Source organism: Pelobates fuscus, chromosome 3 (genome assembly GCF_036172605.1).
Source record: "Pelobates fuscus isolate aPelFus1 chromosome 3, aPelFus1.pri, whole genome shotgun sequence".
NCBI lineage: Eukaryota > Metazoa > Chordata > Amphibia > Anura > Pelobatidae > Pelobates > Pelobates fuscus.
Genome location: NC_086319.1, coordinates 74,377,685 through 74,400,222, shown reverse-complemented (window position 1 = coordinate 74,400,222; position 22,538 = coordinate 74,377,685). Strand labels below are relative to the sequence as shown.

Here is a 22,538-nt window from a genome sequence, read left to right as displayed (position 1 = left end):
GGGGGGGGGGGGCACGGATCAATTTTCGCACCGGGGCCCCATGGGTCATGTGTACGCCACTGTGTGTGTGGGTATATTACGTGAGACAATAGAGGTAATGAAGGTCATGCATAGTGTTTAGTCGATCAATGTTTCCCTGAGACATATATAAGATTGGGACTGTGCCTGTTTTAAGTAATATGGGAATTAACAGGATTAACAAATCAGGCATGTAATGTAGAATGATGAGTCGAGTATTATGCAACTGTAGTATAAACTTTGCAGCGTAGGGCGAAATAGGTAGACGTTGCATGCTGCTTGTAAGAAGCTGGGTGATTGCTTTAACTATGCAGGATAAGATTCCCCCCTTAGGCCCCTGTGGCCACATATGAGTATGCTTAGTAAATTTGGCTAATCCTGACAGAGTAATTTACAGTTGTGCTACATACATGCATTATGCTGTTTAAAATCAGTGGGGCGCTTTAGCAGAGTGTCCTCATGAGACCCTGGTTATAAAGGACTTAACAAAATAGTTGCCACTTTAAACGAGGGAGCAGATGGCAATGTTCTCAGAGAAAATAGTATGGGCGCTAGATAAGCAGGTAAGAGGCCTGGCTGGCTCAGAGTGCAGGTAAGACAGGAGGCGACAAGGGATAGTGAGACAATATTTACATTTCTAGCCCTGTGGTGCTAATGAGGCCCCCTGCAGCACCCTTAGCACAGTCCACAGTCACCCTACGCCCTGTATCGGTAGGGCATAGTCCCTGTCCACCCTGGGGCAAGTCAGGCTTGGAGGTGCTGATGATAGGCAGTGTGGTTTGGCTATCAGGGTTTGGTCTCTCTGTGGCTTGTCAGGCTTGGGCTTGTGCCATGTCGGTTCTCACCTCCGTGCCATTGCCAGCGGGTCTTTACCGGGTCGGCGTGTGGGAGAGCCTTGCTGACGTGGGTATGCAGGTTTGCGTTGGTGCCGGGTTGTGGATTGGGTATACTGTGCCTTGTGCTGGGTTCTAGTCGCTGGTGTGCGTCTCCTCACCTGTGTTCCCACCGGCAGTGGAGCGTGTCGTTTGAGGCGCCATTTTTTGGCACGCTTGGTTTGGGTGAGCGAGCCGTCTGGATGGGAGCTGCAGGGTAGAGCCATGGGTGCACTTGTAACCTGAGCCTGTGTGTTGCTCAGTCTGTCTTCCAGCTTTTTCCAAAACGCTTCGAATGTAGCGTTGATCCGTGCCAGGATGTCGCTTACATGTGAGGTGTCAGGTGGCCCGGCTGCTTTCTCCGCCATATTGGAGTCAGCTTGCCTCCGTTGGGGTTGTTGCCGCTTCCTCTGGAGGTGCCCACCTGGGACCGGGATGACCCCCTCCGGTCCATGGGGGGGGGGGAACGATGGCCCGTGCTCATGCTTGTGGCTGTTGGAGGCAACAGGGGAGCGGCCGTCTCCACTGCGCCGACCATGCTAGTAGGCCTCATAGGGTGCTTCGGTGCCTCCTGCTCTGAGACCGGCATGTTCTGTGATCTCCGTGACAAGCTTGCTTCCTTACTGGGAATGTTTAATTTTGAGCTCATTTCCCCCATCCGTGCGTTTCCAAACAGGTGGAATAAAAATACCCCTAACTGCCTGCCATGTCCAGGAGCATGATTTATAAAACATTTTACCAGGGAGGATACATTGAGATTTCTCTCAGTTTTAAGTATGTCCTGGGTCCACAAAACATTACATTGTTACAATATTAAAAAAAAAAAAAAAATTCAATATACAAACTATATACATACACACATATATAAATGTAATACATAAGAGGTAATAAATATATTCAACCATGACAGGTGCATTCTGTGCCGAGGTATATTGCCATAGATCTCTTAAAAGATTTTAGATTGAATGAATATTTGACTGTGTCCGTGAGGTTATTCCATAATTGCGGTGCTCTGTAGGAAACGGAGAATCGAGACACTTTATTTTTGTATTGCGGTATGCTAAATATCGTGCTAGTACTGAATCGGAGGTTATAGGAAGTGGGAACAGCCAGGGAGAGCATTCTACTCAGGTAGGGTGAGAGCTTCCCAGAAATGCTCTTATGCACAAGGCTATTGGTTTGTTGTTACAAGGAAAGATAAAAGGATCTTAACATGTATAGCTTGGAGAAAGACAAGACAGGGGGGATATGATAGAAACATTTAAATACATAAAGGGAATCAACACAGTAAAGGAGGAGACTATATTTAAAAGAAGAAAAACTACCACAACAAGAGGACATAGTCTTAAATTAGAGGGACAAAGGTTTAAAAATAATATCAGGAAGTATTACTTTACTGAGAGGGTAGTGGATGCATGGAATAGCCTTCCAGCTGAAGTGGTAGAGGTTAACACAGTAAAGGAGTTTAAGCATGCGTGGGATAGGCATTAGGCTATCCTAACTATAAGATAAGGCCAGGGACTGATGAAAGTATTTAGAAAATTGGGCAGACTAGATGGGCCGAATGGTTCTTATCTGCCGTCACATTCTATGTTTCTAAATATGTATGAATGATCTATTTTAAAACAAATATTTTTAGGTTATAAATACCACCATAAGTTTCTATTTGAATTTCTATTGAAGTCTGCTTTTCACTCACATACGTGTGACTACAGCATCCCTTTAAGTTCTTATGGCCATTAAAGGCCAAAAACTGGCTTGGAAACATTTGTCAAAGTCAGCTATGCTTCCAGTTAAGCTACTTTGGCTTTAAATTTACTTTAGTGACTCACCTAGTTAGTCTAACAGGGATTATTTACTGACGTGTATATAGCTGGGAATTCAAAATTAATTAACAATTGTATGCTACAACATTTAAACTGAAAACTTAAGTGAATTGGACAGGTTTTTCAAGTTTGGCTACCGAGGCCTAAAATTTTAAATGAATTTTGAATATACTTGGAATTGCCCGCAGATCACACTTAATAAATAATGTAAGATTTAAGCTTGATTTTGCTTTTTGACAAAAATGGCCTTGATTTAATATTTTTGGATAAGCTTTTCAAATGATTCAGTTTCTGTTAGAAAAACGTTCAAAATTATTTACCTATAAAAGTCTCCGTTATATACTTTTTTTTTTCGAAAAGATAATAATGAATAATTTGTAATACCAAAAATATTAAAATGTGGCCTATATCATAAATGACACTCTCTTTTTAGGATTCGGTTGTAACCCCATATCTTCTCAGAATCGAGTTAAAAGATATTTAAACTTACCTGTTCTCCATTGCAGTGCTGGCCTTGCTGCCACTTGCCCTGCCTCCAAGTCTGAGATCATCAATCTCGATGATCTTAGCCAATTCAATGTTTCCCCATGGGCTATCATTGGGAGGCTATTGCGTATGTATGGCAAAATGCTGCAGTGCACCAATCAGCATCTCCTCATAGAGATGCAGTGAATGTTTGCATCTCTAAGGGGAACATTCAGTGCTTCCATGCAGCACTGAACTAGGAAGCAACTCCAGTGGCTGTCTGAGTGACTGCCACTAGAGGTGTTACTAGGCAGCAATGTAAACGCTGCCTTTTTTATGAAAAGGCAGCGTTTACATCGAAAAGCCTGCAGGGACAGGCTGTACACACCAGGGCCATTACATTAAGCTGCAGTGGTTCTGGTGACTATAGTGTCCTTTTACTATGTCAACGAATATCAAACGTGATTTTATCCTTTACTCCTATTTCTACCTAGAAAAAATAAATAAATTAGGAAGTCTATGATGAACTTGCAAAATAAAGTAATATAGTTCAATTCAATTTTTACACCGAAAATTTACAAGCAAAATCTCTCATTCCATTTTTAATTCATTCATTAAAATTAATTAGCTTAGCCACAAGCTGATTAGGCAAAAACTAATGTAATATTAAGAGAAGAATTATGTCAGTAAGGTTAAAGAGATTACTGGTAATCATGTCTCCTGTATAAAGCTTTGCATGAAGTATAAAATCATTTTACCTCATTAAATTCTTAATAACCTAGATTAAACTACTGCAATAAAGCAGATAAAAGCAGAAATGACCATTTTTACAGGCAGAACGCGATTTGTGCAGATAAATGTAGGCTTCACTAGTGAATTGAAAATTAAATACACACCTTCTGAAGAATATAGGAAAATAAGAAGTTAAACAGAAACAGCAAAATTTCTGATTTCCCTATTACATACATGTGCAGCCAGTGTAACCAATGTGTGTTGCATATGCTCAGTTGGTTAGAAGGACACTGTGGCCATCAAAACAACATTAGCTCAATGAAGCAGTTTTGGTTTACAGATCATGTCCCTGCTGTCTCACTGCTAAATTCACTGCTATTTAGGAGTTACCGTATATACTCGAGTATAAGCCGACCCGAATATAAGCCGAGGCCCCTAATTTTACCCCAAAAAACTGGGAAAACTTATTGACTCGAGTATAAGACTAGGGTGGGAAATGCAGCAGCTGCTGGTAAATTTCTAAATAAAATTAGATCCTTAAAAAATTATATTAATTGAATATTTATTTACAGTGTGTGTATATAATGAATGCAGTGTGTGTATAATGAATGCAGAGTGTGTGTATGAGAATGCAGAGTGTGTGTATGAGAATGCAGTGTGTGTGTATGAGAATGCAGTGTGTGTGTATGAGAATGCAGTGTGTGTGTATGAGAATGCAGTGTGTGTGTATGAGAATGCAGTGTGTGTGTATGAGAATGCAGTGTGTGTGTATGAGTGCAGTGTGTGTGTATGAGTGCAGTGTGTGTGTATGAGTGCAGTGTGTGTGTATGAGAATGCTGTGTATGAGTGCAGTGTGTGTATGAGTGCAGTGTGTGTATGAGAATGCAGTGTGTGTGTATGAGAATGCAGTGTGTGTGTATGAGAATGCAGTGTGTGTGTATGAGAATGCAGTGTGTGTGTGTATGAGAATGCAGTGTGTGTGTGTATGAGAATGCAGTGTGTGTGTGTATGAGAATGCAGTGTGTGTGTATGAGAATGCAGTGTGTGTGTATGAGAATGCAGTGTGTGTGTGTATGAGAATGCAGTGTGTGTGTGTATGAGAATGCAGTGTGTGTGTATGAGAATGCAGTGTGTGTGTATGAGAATGCAGTGTGTGTGTATGAGAATGCAGTGTGTGTGTATGAGAATGCAGTGTGTGTATGAGAATGCAGTGTGTATGAGTGCAGTGTGTGTATGAGTGCAGTGTGTGTGTATGAGAATGCTGTGTATGAGTGCAGTGTGTGTATGAGTGCAGTGTGTGTATGAGTGCAGTGTGTGTATGAGTGCAGTGTGTGTATGAGTGCAGTGTGTATATGAATGCAGTGTGTGTGTATGAGAATGCTGTGTATGAGTGCAGTGTGTGTATGAGTGCAGTGTGTATATGAGTGCAGTGTGTATATGAATGCAGTGTGTATATGAATGCAGTGTGTGTGTATGAGAATGCTGTGTATGAGTGCAGTGTGTATGAGTGCAGTGTGTATGAGTGCAGTGTGTGTGAGTGCAGTGTGTGTGAGTGCAGTGTGTATGAGTGCAGTGTGTATGAGTGCAGTGTGTGTGTATGAGAATGCTGTGTGTATGAATGCAGTGTGTGTGTATGAATGCAGTGTGTGTGTATGAATGCAGTGTGTGTGTATGAATGCAGTGTGTGTGTATGAATGCAGTGTGTGTGTGTATGAGTGCAGTGTGTGTGTGTATGAGTGCAGTGTGTGTGTGTATGAGTGCAGTGTGTGTGTGTATGAGTGCAGTGTGTGTGTGTATGAGTGCAGTGTGTGTGTGTATGAGTGCAGTGTGTGTATGTGTGTGTGTAATGCAGAGTGTGATGCAGAGCCTTGGTGGGGGGTGGGCATTTTTTTTTTTATTATTTTAATATTTTTTTTGTTTCATTACATTTTTTTATTATTATTATTTTTTTATTTTATTATAAATTTTTTATTTAATTATTATTTTTATTTTATCATTATTTATTTTTTTTATTATTATTGCTATATATAAATTTTTTCGTCCCCCCTCCCTGCTTGCTAGCTGGCCAGGGAGGGGGGCTCTCCTTCCCTGGTGGTCCAGTGGATGGGCACTGTGTAGGAGGGGGCTGTGGGGGCTGCAGAGAGATGTTACTTACCTTTCCTGCAGCTCCTGTCAGCTCTCTCCTCCTCCGCCGGTCCGTTCAGCACCTCGGTCAGCTCCCAGTGTAAATCTCGCGAGAGCCGCGGCTCTCACGAGATTTACACTGTGAGCTGACAGAAGAGCTGAACGGACCGGCGGAGGAGGAGAGAGCTGACAGGAGCTGCAGGAGAGGTAAGTAACGCTCTCTGCAGCCCCCACAGCCCCTGTCTGTATTATGGCAATGCAAATTGCCATAATACAGACAATTGACTCGAGTATAAGCCGAGTTGGGGTTTTTCAGCACAAAAAATGTGCTGAAAAACTCGGCTTATACTCGAGTATATACGGTAAATCACTTTTGTTTATGTTTATGCAGCCATAGCCACACCTCCCCTGGCTACAGCAGGCTGTAGCAGGTTATTAAAAGAGCAGGAGACAAGAAATTCTAAATTAAACAGAATGAGCAATAAAGGAAGTTAAACTTTATAACTCTATTTACAGGAAGTGATGAGAAGCCTGTGTAAGTCACATGCAGGGAGTTGTGACTAGGGCAGTATAAATAAAGGGATTTAACTCCTTAATGGCAGAGAATTGAGCAGTGAAACTGCAGGAACGTGATCTATACACCAAAACTGATTGATCAAGCTAAAGTTGTTTTAGTGCCTATAGTGTCCCTGTAATATGTGGCAGGCATTATACGTGTCTGCTAAGGTTTGCATACTTGATAGTGGTAATGTCTGCTAGCAGGTGCCCACATGGCAGTCGCTCTCATTCTTGGGGTTATTTGATAAATCAGGCATTGTGGAGAATATATCCACTTTTGCTATTTCAGTATAACGTGTTATTCTGCACATTTGATGAAAATTCTGAAAAATTCATCCTGATCCCAGATTTATGATTCCATTTAAGCACTAAGGGAAACATATCTCTGCCTTTTACCCTGGAGATATTGTGCTGAATCATCATCCTTGTATCACAGTATATCAGCTCCCTCCTCTATTATCTAAACAAAGCCAGCGAGCCCTTCATATGCAGACATTGGAAACAGCTGAACCTTTCCTCACAGATGTAATGTCTGCCTGAAACATAGTTATGGGTTATGGAGGAAACGGTCTATACACCTAATAACTTGTAACATATATATATATATATAAAAACACGATTTCACTGGATCTTCGCAACGTGACTGCCTGGAAGACATTTGGTTTCTGCAGGGGAGGACTGAACCTCAGAGACGTCGTCAGGACCTAACAAATGTAATAATGTCTTTTCCCTATTTGAAGAGATTTTTTTTAAAAAACAGATTTTGATTATTTGTAATGCTAATCCACATTAATTAAAACAAGGCCATGATAAATGTTTTATTGTTATGTTATTGTGAGTGTTTTTTTTGTAATTTTCAAAGAAACACTCCAAACACCATAACCACTACAGTATTCTGTAGTGGCTGTGGTACCATTAATGTGTCCAGGCACTCCCTAATTGTAAGCAGCCAAACCGTTTTAGCAGACAGCCAGTGGGCGAAGCAATGTACTCAGACAGAGAGCTTCCTGCTATAGTGGAGGCAGGGAGAGGAAGCTGGCACACCCCAAGTAAGAAGTCAAACCATGCTAAAATTGTTTGACTACTTACAATGGAATTGCACCAGGGTTCACCTGGCACTATTCCACTGCAGCAAGCTGTAGGGGTTAGGGTATTTGGAATGTTCCTTTAACAAATGGCAAAAAATACCCCCCTATTCTCCCCAAATGTACATACCATACATTGTTTGTATGTAAGCAGCCTCATTAAAATGCATAAAGCCTGAACAATCCTTAAACACTGCATTATTTGGCTATTCACTCTACCTATTATTTTTGGAAATGCTCAATCTTTGGTGTAGCTCTAGTAATTTGGTTAAACAGCGTTCATACATTACTTAATGGGAACATTTCCGACATGTAAGTTTAGACTCTTATCACGGTCAACATGTTTTAAAGGACCACTAAACGCACCCAGACCACTTCGTAAAACGTTGTCATTTTGTAGAAACAGCAATGTTTACATTGAAGGGCTGAATGCAGTTCTAGTGGTTATGTCCCTGACAGCCACTAGAGGCGCCTTCTCTGCACTGATTACGTGCTTCTCAGTGCTTTCCTGTGAGAAGCTTTGGACGCGCATGCGTGACACTCACCGCGCATAAACATCAGGACCACAATGCTCCTCCAGAAACAGGTCAGACACAGCTCTACAATGAAATGCGCCTCATAGCAGCATTTGATTGGAAGAGCAAAGCCTTTTGCCACGCATGAGTATCTCATCCCCAGTGCTTCTCCGTGAGAAGCATTGGATTGCACGAGAATGCGGTAGAGTCCACAGGCATGATGACGAAGACAAAGGAGGAGAGGGCAGCTGTAGCGGAGGACTCTTAGTGCTGAAACTGAAGTGAGTATAGTTTAGTTAACTAAAATGTTTGCCAGCGAAAGGGGCAGAAGTCACAAGAGTAGAAGGGAACTTATAGTTTCGATAAATTAATTGTTATTTTCAGTACTACAGGTTCCCTTTAATTCAATTTTATACTTCAGTCAGCTGTCATTTCATTTTCTTTAACACAGTTGTGGGTCTTCCGCTAATCTTATGAACAACTGCTCAATCATAATCCAATCATCATCATTGTCAAGATGAATTTGCAAAGCTCATAATTCTTAATGCTCAATATTACAGCTGAGCACTCCTACTTATATGAACGACATTTAAACAAGATATAACATGCAGGTGAAATGTACTAGAATTGTGAATTGCCAGGTGGGTAGTGTTTATGTATCTAAAAAACTAATCTCACCATCTCCTCACTGTTCGTTGACACGTAGAGATTTATCTACGTGTCGAAGCTGGCAAAGTGATATGGCAGATGGGTAGACTGTATTGGGGAGCCAGAACTGGACTGGGCAGACCAAGCAAATTTCATATTGTGCCATGGTCATCATGAGCTAGCAGCCAACTGGAGAGAGAAAGTATCTTCCTGATCAACATTGCCATTTACTGCTCTCTCTCGTAGTGCCCGCGTAGCTGACACCATATATATTGGTGGTGCTGTTGGTGTAGCATGGCTGGGTGGCATAGCACAGTTATGTCATACCCCAATATTGCATAGAACCTAGAGACTGAAACGGAGTAATGAAAGAGACCTGGCAGAGGAGATCATGACCTGCTAGATCTATATCACATTGCTGTCTGGTCATCCTTGGAGAAAGAACATGGAGAACCATGAAGGGAAAATGGTTCTGAGCCATATTCCGTGAAATAAATTCTCTTAATCCAGAACCCTGAAACCTAGTATTTTTAACTGTAACTCCACTTTCCTAAACCTTAAAAACTATTTCACCTTACTCGAAACTTAAAGGGACAATATAGGCACCCAGATCACTTCAGCTCATTGAAGTTGTCTGGGTGCATATTCCCAGGTCCCTTAACCCTGAAACGAACTTTGTTCTAACCATATCTTTTAATGCTACTAAACCTAAACGTGTTTAGAACAGGAAAATTGGGGTTAGTATTGAATATGCCTAAAGCTCTAACCCTAATCCTAATAATTCTAAACTCAGTAACTGTAATTCCCCTTATCTTAAATCGCTATCCATAATATCCTATGCCTCGTTCTTGAATCTTGAAGTTGGGCTGCTTTTCTATGAAAAGTCAAAGCTTAAAGGGACTCTATAGTCTACATATAAAAGCAAGAAAGACAGGTCCCCCAGCCTTCCTTCTTGCTTTTAAAGGAACTTCCAGCAAATAAAAATAATTTTTGAGGCTTTTTTATATTAAAAACTTACCTCCGTTCCAGTGCCGAGTTCCCAGCCAGGCCGCGCCAACTTTTTCGTCAAAATGACGAAATTGCGGGGCCCAATAGGACGCTTCTCCTTGAGAAGCGTCATTGCGATGCAGTGCTCATGTGCGGTTTCGCGCTGCACCAATCGCATTCTTCATAGAGCGGCATTGAATGCCGCCCTATGAAGACACTCAGCGCCTCTACCGCGCATGTGCGTGGAATGCGCGTTCGCGAGCCGAGCTGTCTGACTGACAGCTCAGCTCACTTTCTATACCCGCCCCCCTCCTCAGCCAAACTGTGTTTGCCTATAAACACTATATATAGAGATCTCTCTATATATAGTGTTTCTATGCAAACACACAAGTAGTAAAAATTAAAGACATACACACAGTCTCTCTCTCCATCCATCCCAATCCATATCCATCCATCCCATCATCCATATCCATCCATCCACTCCCATCATCCATATCCATACCCATCATCCATGTCATCCTTCCACTCCCATCATACAAATCCATCCACTCCCACCATCCATCCACTCCCATCATCCATATCCATCCACTCCTATCATCCATATCCATCCCCATCATCCATCCACTCCCATCATCCATCCACTCCCATCATCCATATCCATCCCCAAATCCATCCACTCCCATCATCCATATCCATCCACTCCCATCATCCATCCCCATCATCCATCCTCACCCACTCACCCTCACTAAATAAGTTTACTTACACAGTTTGAATCCTCCCCTCCTCCTCTTCGGTCTTCAGCCTGTCAGCTCAAGCCACTCCCACGCAGTGCTGACAGCCTCAGCACACAAAGTGCGTTCACAGTGCTTTGTGTGCTGATAGCAAGTCTGAAGTATTCACCCATGCGTGAATACGTCAGACGTGATTGAGGCCTTTTTAGGGCCTCTGAACTCGGAAGTCCCTATGGTGGCCGTCTGATTGACTGCAACTGGAGGTGTTCCAAGCTTCCAATGTAAACACTGCATTTTCTATGAAAATACAGTGCTTACAAGAAAAAGGCTGCAGGGAGCTGTAGCACTCACCTGAACAACCTCATTAAAGGGAAACTCCAGTGCCAGAAAAACGATCCGTTTTTCTGGCACTGGAGGGTCCCTCTCCCTCCCACCCACCAATCCCCGGTTACTGAAGGGGTGAAAACCCCTTCAGTCACTTACCTGGGACAGCGGCGATGTCCCTCGCCGCTGTCTCCGCCTCCGCGACGCTCCTCCTAGTGATTACGTCGGCCGGTGGGCGAGACTAATCTCGCTCACCGGCCGAGGAGACCTAATGCGCATGCGCGGAAATGCCGCGCATGCGCATTACGTCTCCCCATAGGAAAGCATTGAAAAATCATTTCAATGCTTTCCTATGGGGTTTTGAGCGACGCTGGAGGTCCTCACACAGCGTGAGGACGTCCAGCGACGCTCTAGCACAGGAAACCTGTGCTAGAACCCAGGAAGTGACCTCTAGTGGCTGTCTAATAGACAGCCACTAGAGGTGGAGTTAACCCTGCAATGTAAATATTGCAGTTTATTAAAAACTGCAATAATTACACTTGCAGGGTTAAGGGTAGTGGGAGTTGGCACCCAGACCACTCCAATGAGCAGAAGTGGTCTGGGTGCCTGGAGTGTCCCTTTAACCCCTTAAGGACACATGACATGTGTGACATGTCATGATTCCCTTTTATTCCCGAAGTTTGGTCCTTAAGGGGTTAAGTTGAAGTTGTTCAGATGCCTATAGTGTCCCTTTAATTTTTATCCCAACCCATCCATGCATAGAGTCTTCATCAATACTATTTGTGAACCTATTATGTGCGTTATTCTTAATGCAGATTAAGAGTGTATTGACACTATCACAGATAGTCCAAGGTGTCAGGTACTGGACTCACTAAGCACAAGATCAGACAAAGAATATTATTTTTTAATACTTGGTCAAGGAGACAACATTTTGATCATGGAACCACCGAAAGAGTATATAATATTTGAAGGTGTCTAGTTAGCATGGAGAAGCCATCAAAAGGTTTGATAAAGTTTAAAACAAATTAAGGGAGTAATGACAGAAAATGGAATCTGCAAATGGTATGGACACGCTCCTCAAATTAGGGAAAGGCTTCTATTTTTTTATGCATTATATAGTTAAATGGATTTAAAATATGCCAAAAAATAGTTTCAAAAATATCAATTTTAAAAAGATCCAGTACACTGTACAGATACTGTTCATTCCGTTTTAACAGTCACAGTTTATAGACGTATACACTTAAAATATTATTGATAAAATAGGCACTCTTAAAATGTCCTCAATGGATAGAGCGACTTTGTGCTGTATCTGTTGCAAGAAAGGGCAACTTTGAAAAGGACATCACAGAGGTATGGTGACAGTAATATTTGGTTGCGGGACCCTCTTAGCGTTAAGCAGCAGTTTATGGCTGGATTAATATTAGCAAGATTTAGGGCATTTAAATTAATCCAAATAAATTACCCTTAATCCTAAAACTCTCTTACCATAAACACATCCTAACCCTCAGCCCCTTTAAACCTAAATCCTATTAAATGTACAGTGTGGGGTACACTGCTGTAGCTTGCGTCTCTTATTAATGGTGGCTTTTTGGGGGGGCACTGTTTGAACATTTGTTATTCAAATTTGTTTGAGAATAATGCAATAATTCAGCAGGCAGAGCTGCTCATATTAAATTGCAAGAACATCAAACAGTTTACATAACAAAAAATGGGTACGAACAGAACATCCTACTTAAATGGAAAATTACGTTATCTGGCCTTGGTTTAGAGAGGTAAGAAGGAGTGGGTAGGGCATGGGACAAAATGCCTCCATACACCAGTAGAAAGGTTGTGCTGGTTTAATGATGATACTATTGTCATATGAATGAGGCACCTAATATAACAGCAAATTGTATAACTGAGCTGTTTCAAGTTGAAGCTTTTAAAGTTGTTTCTTTAAGGGCACAAAAGTGGTTTAGTAAGAACTACAAGGCTACCTGTCAATTTTCTATTGAAAGCTATGCAGACTGCCGTTATTTTTTTTCACAAAAAACATTAATGAAGCCATGAAGCCATTTTCACAGGGTGAGCTGCATTACCTCACACAAACTGCAGCTAATATGTGGAAGCATGCAGTGTCCCTTAAAAAAAATACTCTTTAAAGTGGCACTGTTATGGCAGCATCCATTTTTTTAACCCCCCTCCCCCCGACTCCACTACATTTGATTGCCCCCTCCCCCCCCCCCCCCCAGCCAAACTAGATAGCATTGTGAAATTACAGTGCTTGCCCAACTGAACACTTGGGCATTCTCTATTGTCGAAAATGTGGATGGGAATTTCAACTATTCGTTCATTCACCAGAAAGTAGCATGAATGAATAGAAATTACAAAGAACGAACCAAGACTCAATTCCAATATGGTCTTTGTTCATTTGTTTAATTTATTACACTTCCTAACTCCCTCCATCTTGCCCATCACTCTGTGGGGGGTCAATGTAACTGGGTTTTTCGTTTTTTTTTTTTGCGATATTATTTTTTTTATTAGTTCAACAGGCTTTATGGAAAAGAAGAACAGGTTTTGAGAGAGGAAAAGAAGAGGAAACAATAGGAGAATGCTAAGTTCAGCGTGACAGTGTCCCTTTAATACAAAATGTTAATCAATCACTGATTCTGTGAGCAAAGAGACAAACATTCGGAACATACTTTTGTGCACTTTCCACATGTTGTCTTGCTGAACACGACAACATCACTGTTACCAATGTACTCCTCCAGTTTCAGTCTCAGAATAGTTTTCTCCTGATTACGTTTCCACTCACTATCTATATCTTCCTCCATTCTGAATCTGGTTATCTCCGGGGATTTAATGTGCTGGTCTTCAATTGCTAGAATAAAAAAGGAAATAAGTCAATAAGTCAATAACGTTGGGGGGACAACTCAACAAAATTCACAGTTCTTTATGTGACACTGAATTTCACTGAAATAAAACAGAGTTACCTGTTTAAGTAACCGTATATGACTTGTATTGCATACCTGCATAACTTACACCTCTATGTAATTAATCGACTAAATAATGCTGTATATCCTTTTGTCAGAACGAGACCATCACAAAAAAAAAAAAAAATGTGCACATACAAACGTATACCCCATTGTACCTATTGTCTGACCAACACGAGGACTGCCTTTGGGGTACCCCGTGTAAAGCTGTAACACCTTATGCACTGCAAAAATAAAAAATTTAAAAAAAAAAAAAAAAAAAAAAAAAAGAAATAAAACAGAGTTAACTGAAAATTCTGAACTAACTAATCTAGCCCAAATTTGGTATAGTTTGCATTAGTTTGTTTTAAATTCATCTATTAGTATATATATTACATTTTACCTGAATTGAAGGCCATTCAGAACAGTCCTGTATATTTCATACATATTATCTTTAAAGTAATTTGAATAGGCACTTTCTCTATGCTCTAATCACTAATTACTGTACATAAATATATTCATAATACCTTTTCGGCTTTAATAACTTCTACTAAAGGTTACATTTTATCTAATCTAGGTAAATCTGAGTTTTGAAATAACTAATCTTTTTTCTTTTATTATGGTCACATGTTATAAAATAATCATATCAGGATGAAGAAATCCCAAGTCTTGTTCAAAGGGCTGCTTTCAAAAACACAACCTTCTATGTAAAATCCAAAACTCTACACTACCCCGGGTCTAGTTAACTCACAAAGATCTAAAGAGTTAATAAAACACATATCATGTTCTGAACTTTTATATCTATTCTGCTGAATACCTTGGTCAGCTGTCAAAATCGTATACAAATTCCTAAACAAAATATTCAGAGTTTCTTGGCACCACAAAAAGGTAAGCTAGTAGCTTTGAACATGTATTGCCACAAGGTGGTGGGCCTATCTGTTCCTAACCTCCTCCTCTGAAACAAGCCAGCACAGATACCCCTCTCATCCTTTGGACAACTCTTGCAAGAAGGGGTTGTTGGGTGGATTTCAACTCCTCTAAGCTTGTCATCACTCTCATGGATCACCCATGCCCCTCTCAGAAAGCCACACTCCATACTATCCAACATCACTCCTACAAGTTGTGGTGGACTAGGCATATCCACCGGGGAACTTGCACATAGACACTGATCTTTGTTCTGAACCGGGAATCTTAGGACCTTGACTGTCTTATTCTGGTGGACTACTGACAACGCTGGGAAAATGTGCCTTCTTTAAGAGACCTTTCTCCTTCCAACAGCTACATTCTCACTTTGTCACAAAGGCCTAGGGGGAAGTCCCTTACTTGCTCCCTACCACCCGCTTACTGTGACTGTCCATGCTTCCGGGGTTGGAGTTCTGAAATCAATCTCTGCTGCAAGTATTAATTAAATTGACCTGCTGCACCTGGCATAATTTATAGAGTCTTGTGAATAAGAGCTCTGAGCAAGCTCAATCCAGAGCTTGGTTAGCTTTGGCTAAAGTTACCTGGCATGTTGGTGCTTTTTCTGACAAAGAGACCTGCTTCCTTGGTCCTACCCCCCTCCCAACATCATTGGATCTCCTGGCTACTTGGAAGTGGTTACATTTATCCTACCATGACCTTACACCCCCTGACCTTGCTTTTCCCTGCTCCTCTTAGAAACCTCGCTTGGACTTTATTTAATTAAAAAAGCCCTCATGCCACAACCATAGGCATGCACATCGGATGTACACACTAATGCATCCTAGTGCCAGGCTGCTGCACAAACTGACAGGGAGACCAAAAGCTCTCCTAGACCGGTCCTGCACTGCCTCATTTTTTTCAGCATGGTGCCGATCAGTTTGAGTGGGTGCGAGAGTGCCAGCTGTCAGCATTCAGTCTATCATAGTGCCATTGCAGGTATGAATCAGTATGACTAGAAGAAAGTGTGCTATCTCCTACTGTGGTGGTGGTGCGATGGGAAACCACACACCCTCATTCAGTGCAAACTGCTAGAAAATGGTTTAACACTAAATAGAGGCACATTGCCAGGGGACTCCAGGCTCTATAACTATATCAATGAGATGAAATGGTTATGATGACTATAGGGCCCGTTTATGTTGGCCATGCAGTTGGCTACATGACATAATAGTAATGGTCATGGTGTGCCCGAAACGAATGGAAGTTAAACTTCTTGCCAGACTTAATTTTTTTTGCTTATTATTGCATCTCCAGAACCTGTTTAATAAAAATGTGTTTGTGAGTTCTTAAAAATAAAATCACCTAACTTTTCTCCTCCAACAAAGTGCCTCCATGTTGGATCCCTGTCAATCCTTATTATAAGCTTTGCTCTTTTCATTCATTGAATATAGTATGATGAAAGACAAAAACATTTTTTCAATTTCCCCTTCTTATTTGCAATGTGTGCCTGGGCCCTGGCTATGCATAGACTCAACCCAATTCTGATATCAATTGCTAAATTAAATTTACAGCAGCTAAAGTCACCCAGACCATTTCATCTCAATGAATTGGTCTGGGTGCAGTGGGTCTGTCATTTTAACCCAGTAATATAGAACATTGCAGGCTTTAGAAACAGCACTGTTTAAATTGCAGAGTTAAACACACCTCTAGTGGCAGTCTCCCAGACAGCCACTAGGGGCGCTTTCTCTGTTCTGTCCAAGTGCTTCTCAATGTATTGTGCATGTGACACTCGCTGTACATTCGCATCAGGCCCCAATGCTCTTTATTGATGAGCAAAGAATTGGACAATCGCTGAAGAAGATCATGCCTCAACTAAAATGTTGCGAGAGCCATGGTTCTGTAAAACCTTTATTTTCTTAAAAAAAATTAACACACAAGAAGGGGGCAGAGGCATTATAATGTTAGGAATATAGGTCTGTATTTCTAACGCTTTAGTGTTTCTTTAATACACATATAAAAGAAAACAGAGTATCGCATGAAGCAAAAAAAGGGTCTATTCACTCTTTTCTCACGCCATGCTGGTCTTGCAACGGCTGGCCATTCCTTGCTCCGCCTTCATGGCTGAGATCATCAAATTTGACAATCTCAATCCAATAATTTCCTATGGGAGGCTATTGAGCACGCGCGGTTAAACGCTGTGCTACACCAATCAGCATCTCCTTATTGAATGCATTGAATTTACTTACCTTTTTCCTTACTTGCTTGTCTTTCCATCTCCTGCAACGTCATCGAGGAGGAATGACCTCTTGGCCATGGTCCAATCCAATGCTCCTCATAGAAGATCATGGTAATTGAGTGATGATTGGAGTATTCCTTTAAATGCTTTAGGTCGGAAAATTCTTATAATCACATATTGTGTCGTGAAACATTTACTAAACACCACGTTGCAGTTTTTTTCCATAAACAGAGAATACTAACGAATTGAAAACCAAAGGAGCTTCTTTGACCTAAATGTTTGACCTAAAAGTTTAGTGCTATTAATGGTTTCAAGAATAAACCCCTGTGTGTCATCTTACTTACAACTCAGCAATACCGTGCAATGTTACACAATGTTCTCCTACATTTTAAATAATTGATGGCATTAATATCTGCATGTCACAGCATAGAATCATTGCCACTGGAAAAGACAGCCCTGGGAGTTGTACTAGGAATGCTGTTAGTCCTTAATATAGTAAGCTAAGCAGCTACCGAGAGATTCCATTATTATGTACATTAAACAGTACTACTCGCTAATTATTTCATGGACTGATATGGGGAAAAAGCAGAGTCATATTAATAACATAGTGTGTGCTGATGAGACAAGGGAATATGAGCCCTACAAAGTATTTGCCTGATAGCAAAATCGCATTGTACTGATGATCTAAATATTGTATTGTTTGAATTTTAGCTACCAGGGGTGTTGCTAGGTGCCTTAAAAGAATACTTTGGCATGAGACCAAAGAAAATCCACTCTCCACGGAACAATCTAATAATACTGGGAGCGGCAGAGGCATGGTGGGTGTGGACGGAGGGAAGGCATGGTGGGTGCTGAGGTTGGGGCCATGGGGGGTGTTAAGAGAGGGGCGGCATGGTGAGTGTTAAAGAAAGGAAGCAAGAGGGGTTCTGAGAAAGTGGGTATAAATAATGATGTTGGAGGGGAAATTATGGCTACAGATGGGGGCATACTAGCTGCTAAGGAAGGTACACAGAGTGGGAAAATATCTACTCAGAGCCAGAATATCACACTAATAATATTTTATGCCCCAAAACATCTGAGCCAGGTTCAAATAGTAATATTTCATGATCTACCTCTCCTGGACCTCACTATGATAATATCACTTTCCCACCTCCACCTCTAGTGCCAAAACATTTCTGAGCCACGTAATCCCCCTATAATATTTAATTTCACTCTCCTTTTCCTCCATTTTTACAATAATACTTCTGATGATATCGTAATTCTCCTAAATGCTTCTATTTATAAAGCCACTCTCTCTGATATTCCTTAGAAATCCAGATCACATTATAACACCATTCAGAATCAATACAGGCAGGCACCGCTATAATCATATTCACTGTAAATACCTCTATCCCGATTTATGTCTTATTCATCTTTCTTACTGCAATGAGTTTCAAGATGTGCTTCAAGCCCCTTTTTTTATTTCTTAATATATCTACACACACTGTGCAACCTTTTCTGATTCATGTGTAGAAATAGTTTGGGCACCTGATGTGTGATGTCACCTTAAGAAAAACAGCTAGCGACATCTGCAATAAACCCCACTTTATTGATAAGGCATTGATAATGCCTCAGTCACAAAGACGACCTTTGAATAATTACCAAGGATTTTTCTTATCAATGTCTTTCAGCTGCAAGGCTTTTGGGGAATTGTTCTACGAGACAATTCTAAGTAGAATGAAAAAAAAAATATGCTTGTATTTGAAATTTAGCCATTGTACGCAACATGTAACTTCCATTGAGAAGTTATTAGTAAATATTACATATTAGATTAAAAAAATAATAATTACCTCCATGAAGTTAAAGGAACACTATAGCGCTAGGTGTCCTAGTCACGGTTTAGTGTTAAAAGGTATTTTTCTTAACTTTAATCCAATGCTGCGCTGCTCTTTCTGTGGCCAGACCCAACTCCTTGGCTGAGATCATTAATCTATGCCAATGGAAAAGATTGGGAGGCTTTTGTTCATGGGTGGCAAAATGCCACACTGTGCCAATAAAACATCTAAAACATATAATAAATACCAATGTGTCTGCATTTGTTTGTGGTATCTATTATATTTTTATATGCTTTAACCCCTTAAGGACACATGACATGTGTGACATGTCATGATTCCCTTTTATTCCAGAAGTTTGGTCCTTAAGGGGTTAAAGAGACACTCCAGGCACCCAGACCACTTCTGCTCATTGGAGTGGTCTGGGTGCCAACTCCCACTACTCCTAATGTGGTGGAATCTCGGTAAAAATAAATTTAGTAGGCCGAGATTACCACGTGGCATGTGTACGTGCATATGCTGACGTATCGATCAGTTGGTTGCACGAGGCAAGATACGATCAGTAGTGTACGGAGCATGTGCAAGAATACAGGATGTAGTATTCCCCTCCTCCATTGTGCTGGACAGGCCATGCGGTCAAGCAGGAAGTTAATTCTTATTTGTATTGATTGGTCAAGAGAATGTGCGGGTGGAGCTTAATATGGGAGGAGTTATGTGCCTATATAAGGAGCCTGCACTATTGTCCGGGGCTCAGAACTTGCTGTCTTTTGGTGACATTAGTCCCTCTGAGTCCCGATCGGTGATCCAATAAAGAATCTCTTCCTTCCTGAAGAAACCTGTGTCCATCTCTCTGTGCTTGGCTTCCGTCAGTTTCTCCGGTATCATTTGGTGCATTGGCCGGGAAGCTCATCGTTCAACGGTAGCTGAGAGGCAGAGGCGTGAGACGGTCTATCTTTGCCCACGTTCTCTACGGCTGCACCCCTGAACTTCTGCGTGGACCTCCCTTCGTCTCGGCGCCACTGGTCTGTTGTCCAGGAGATCATCGGCCTCTACGTAAGAAGTGCTGGGGTGTCCCCATCGATGAGTGTGAACTCAGGTTCAGGAACGAGGAGGTAAGACAACTGCTGTTTTAGACGGCAGACCCACTAGGGGTATACCAATTGTGCGGTAGGCCCATAAGGGGTTTGAATTGTGTATGGAATCTGCCCCCTCTGTCGGAGGGAAGGAGCGAAGGCGCACCGCTCAATCGAACGCTCTTTAGTAAGACCGTTTGATTTGGTTTGGAGTCAGGCGGGGTTCTGTGTAAATAGCCCTAGCCGGACACCGGTGTCTTGTCTAGACTAGCGTTCTAGGGTGTATATTTTGTTCGCTAGGTCGGAGGGACCGGGAGACTAAGCGGCGTCTGTGTAAATTCGGTCCGCTAGCTCTCAACCTATCTTGGCTAAGTGGGAAGGCGTGTAAATTTGGAACCCACTAGATTTTTGATAGAGTAATCGACTAAGAGGCGTCTGTTTAAATTCGGTCCTCTAGTTCGCTATATGTTGCGCTTGGGCAGTGTGGCTAACCAAAACGGATGTAGATAGTTTTAGGTAGTCCATTCAAGGTACTGGCCAATAGTTTAGTTGGGAATTGTAAATGTGTTAAAGATTGTTAGTAAAGTGTATATCTTGTTAGATAGCGCGAGCTCAGCCGTCTAGCGAGAGTGTTAATAGTGTGTTGCTTTATTATAGTGCACGGTACCATAACCCTGTATATTTACTGACACTGTATATAAGTACTAATCATTGTCGTCTATTGCATGTTTAACACCATAACCACTAATAATTGTATTGTGACCTTAAATTGTGCTTTGACCTATGCTAACCGTACTGTAACCGCTATTTGTAAAAGACGATGTTACTGGGGTGTGTTATAGACGGGTAATTCATACATAGAGAATTATAGCGTGGGTGACTGTATAGTTTCGCCAAAGGGCATAATATTGATTATCTAGTGACTGGTGTAACAGCTGTGTGTGTACGGGAATTCCCTGAGTGTTTATTGTGTTATTGTGTACGTTTCACTTGGTAACCGTACCACGTGGTGCTGTTGCCAGAGGAAACGGGTGTGACTGTTGAATAGTACGCGTGCATAGTATTCGTTGTCAACGACGTTCCATTGATAAGTATGGGCGCGTCGGAGTCAACGATTTTGGATCCCTTAGGTTGTATGGTAAAGCATTTTAAAAAGGGATTTAAAACATGTGATTTTGGGGTTAAAATGTCTCCTGTACGTTTGGTCACTTTGTGCACTAGGGAGTGGCCTACTTTGGTTGCGGCATGGCCGCCACGTGGTAGTTTGGATCCAACCCTGATACAGCGTGTACACGTGGCTGTGTCAGGTAGGCCTGAACTTTACGGACAGTTTCCATATATTGATTGTTGGAGACAGGCCGTAAACGACTCGCCAAAATGGATTCAGATATGCCACGAGGAGCAATGTCGCCTCATGGTGGCCAGGACTTGTTTGTCCACTAGGACTGTGGTTAGGCCCATTTTGGACACGCCCCCTGAGTCCGAGATCCCTTTGCCGCCCCTTACTTCCCTACAGGAAGAGGTGACGCAAGTGCAGGAAGTTCTATACCCCTCCCCTCATTGCCCTCATCCACTTCCGCTTCCTCCTCTAGTACAGAATCCACCCCCCCTCGTATTAAACCTCCCCTTCCGGAACCAGAACCAACCCCCGTTAGATCTAAATATCCTGATTTGGCGCCACTTCAAACTTCCGGTCAAGCTTCTTCTAGCTCGGCTGGGAGTATTCTATTTACCAACTTTTCCCAAAATCAAGCTCCCACATCCTCATGCCCTATTTCCCCCCGACTGGAACCCATAACTGACGCCCCTCCACGTAGCCCTATACTAACCCGACAACTGACCGGTACCCAACAACTTAGACATTATCAGATGCCTCTTCGTCTGAATCCCGGGTCAGCCTATCTCGATGCCGCAGGTCAAATGGCACATGCTGACCCAGTCTTCGTATATGTCCCGTTAACTACTACCGATCTCTTGAATTGGAAGACCCACAATTCCTCGTACACTGAGAAACCACAAGCTATGACCGATCTGTTCACCTCGATAGTTCAGACACATAATCCGACATGGGCTGATTGCCAGCAGTTATTAATGACTTTGTTTAATAATGAGGAAAGGACAAGGATTAACCAAGCGCCCATTAAAGCGCTAGAGGATAGAGCCCGTGCTTTAAATCAAGCCAATCCGGCAGCATGGGCCGCAACACATTATCCTAACACCGATCCCGACTGGAATGTTAATGGCGCAGATATGGTCCAACTTAAAGCCTATAGAGACGCTATAATTGCTGGCATGAAAGCCGGAGGGAAGAAAGCCATTAATATGTCGAAGACAGTTGAGGTGATTCAGAAAAGTGATGAAGCGCCCAGTGTCTTTTATGACCGATTATTGGAGGCATACCGCTTGTATACCCCCTTTAATCTGGAAGACGCAGATAATTCCCGAATGGTAAACTCCGCCTTTGTCAGCCAAGCTTACGGAGATATTAAGCGCAAGCTACAGAAGTTAGAAGGGTTTGCAGGAATGTCTATCACCCAACTAATGGAGGTAGCAAATAAAGTATACATGAACAGGGAAACAGAGACAAAGAAAGAGGAAGAGCGCAAGATGCGTAGAAAGGCAGATATGCTAGCGGTAGCGATCGCAGGCGTAGATAGACGGGGCCCAGATAGAGGCGATAGT

The 22,538-nt window shown here is 42.0% G+C and overlaps 1 protein-coding gene across 1 annotated transcript in view; it reads right to left on the bottom strand.

Annotated features, from left to right (window-relative positions):
- Positions 1 to 22,538, bottom strand: part of TXNRD1 (thioredoxin reductase 1) — a 103,662-nt gene that overhangs the window by 62,054 nt on the left and 19,070 nt on the right. The window contains exon 2 of the mRNA XM_063445188.1: positions 13,567 to 13,745. Coding sequence (XP_063301258.1) covers positions 13,567 to 13,745 — 179 coding nt within the window. The remainder of the gene's footprint in view (positions 1 to 13,566; positions 13,746 to 22,538) is intronic.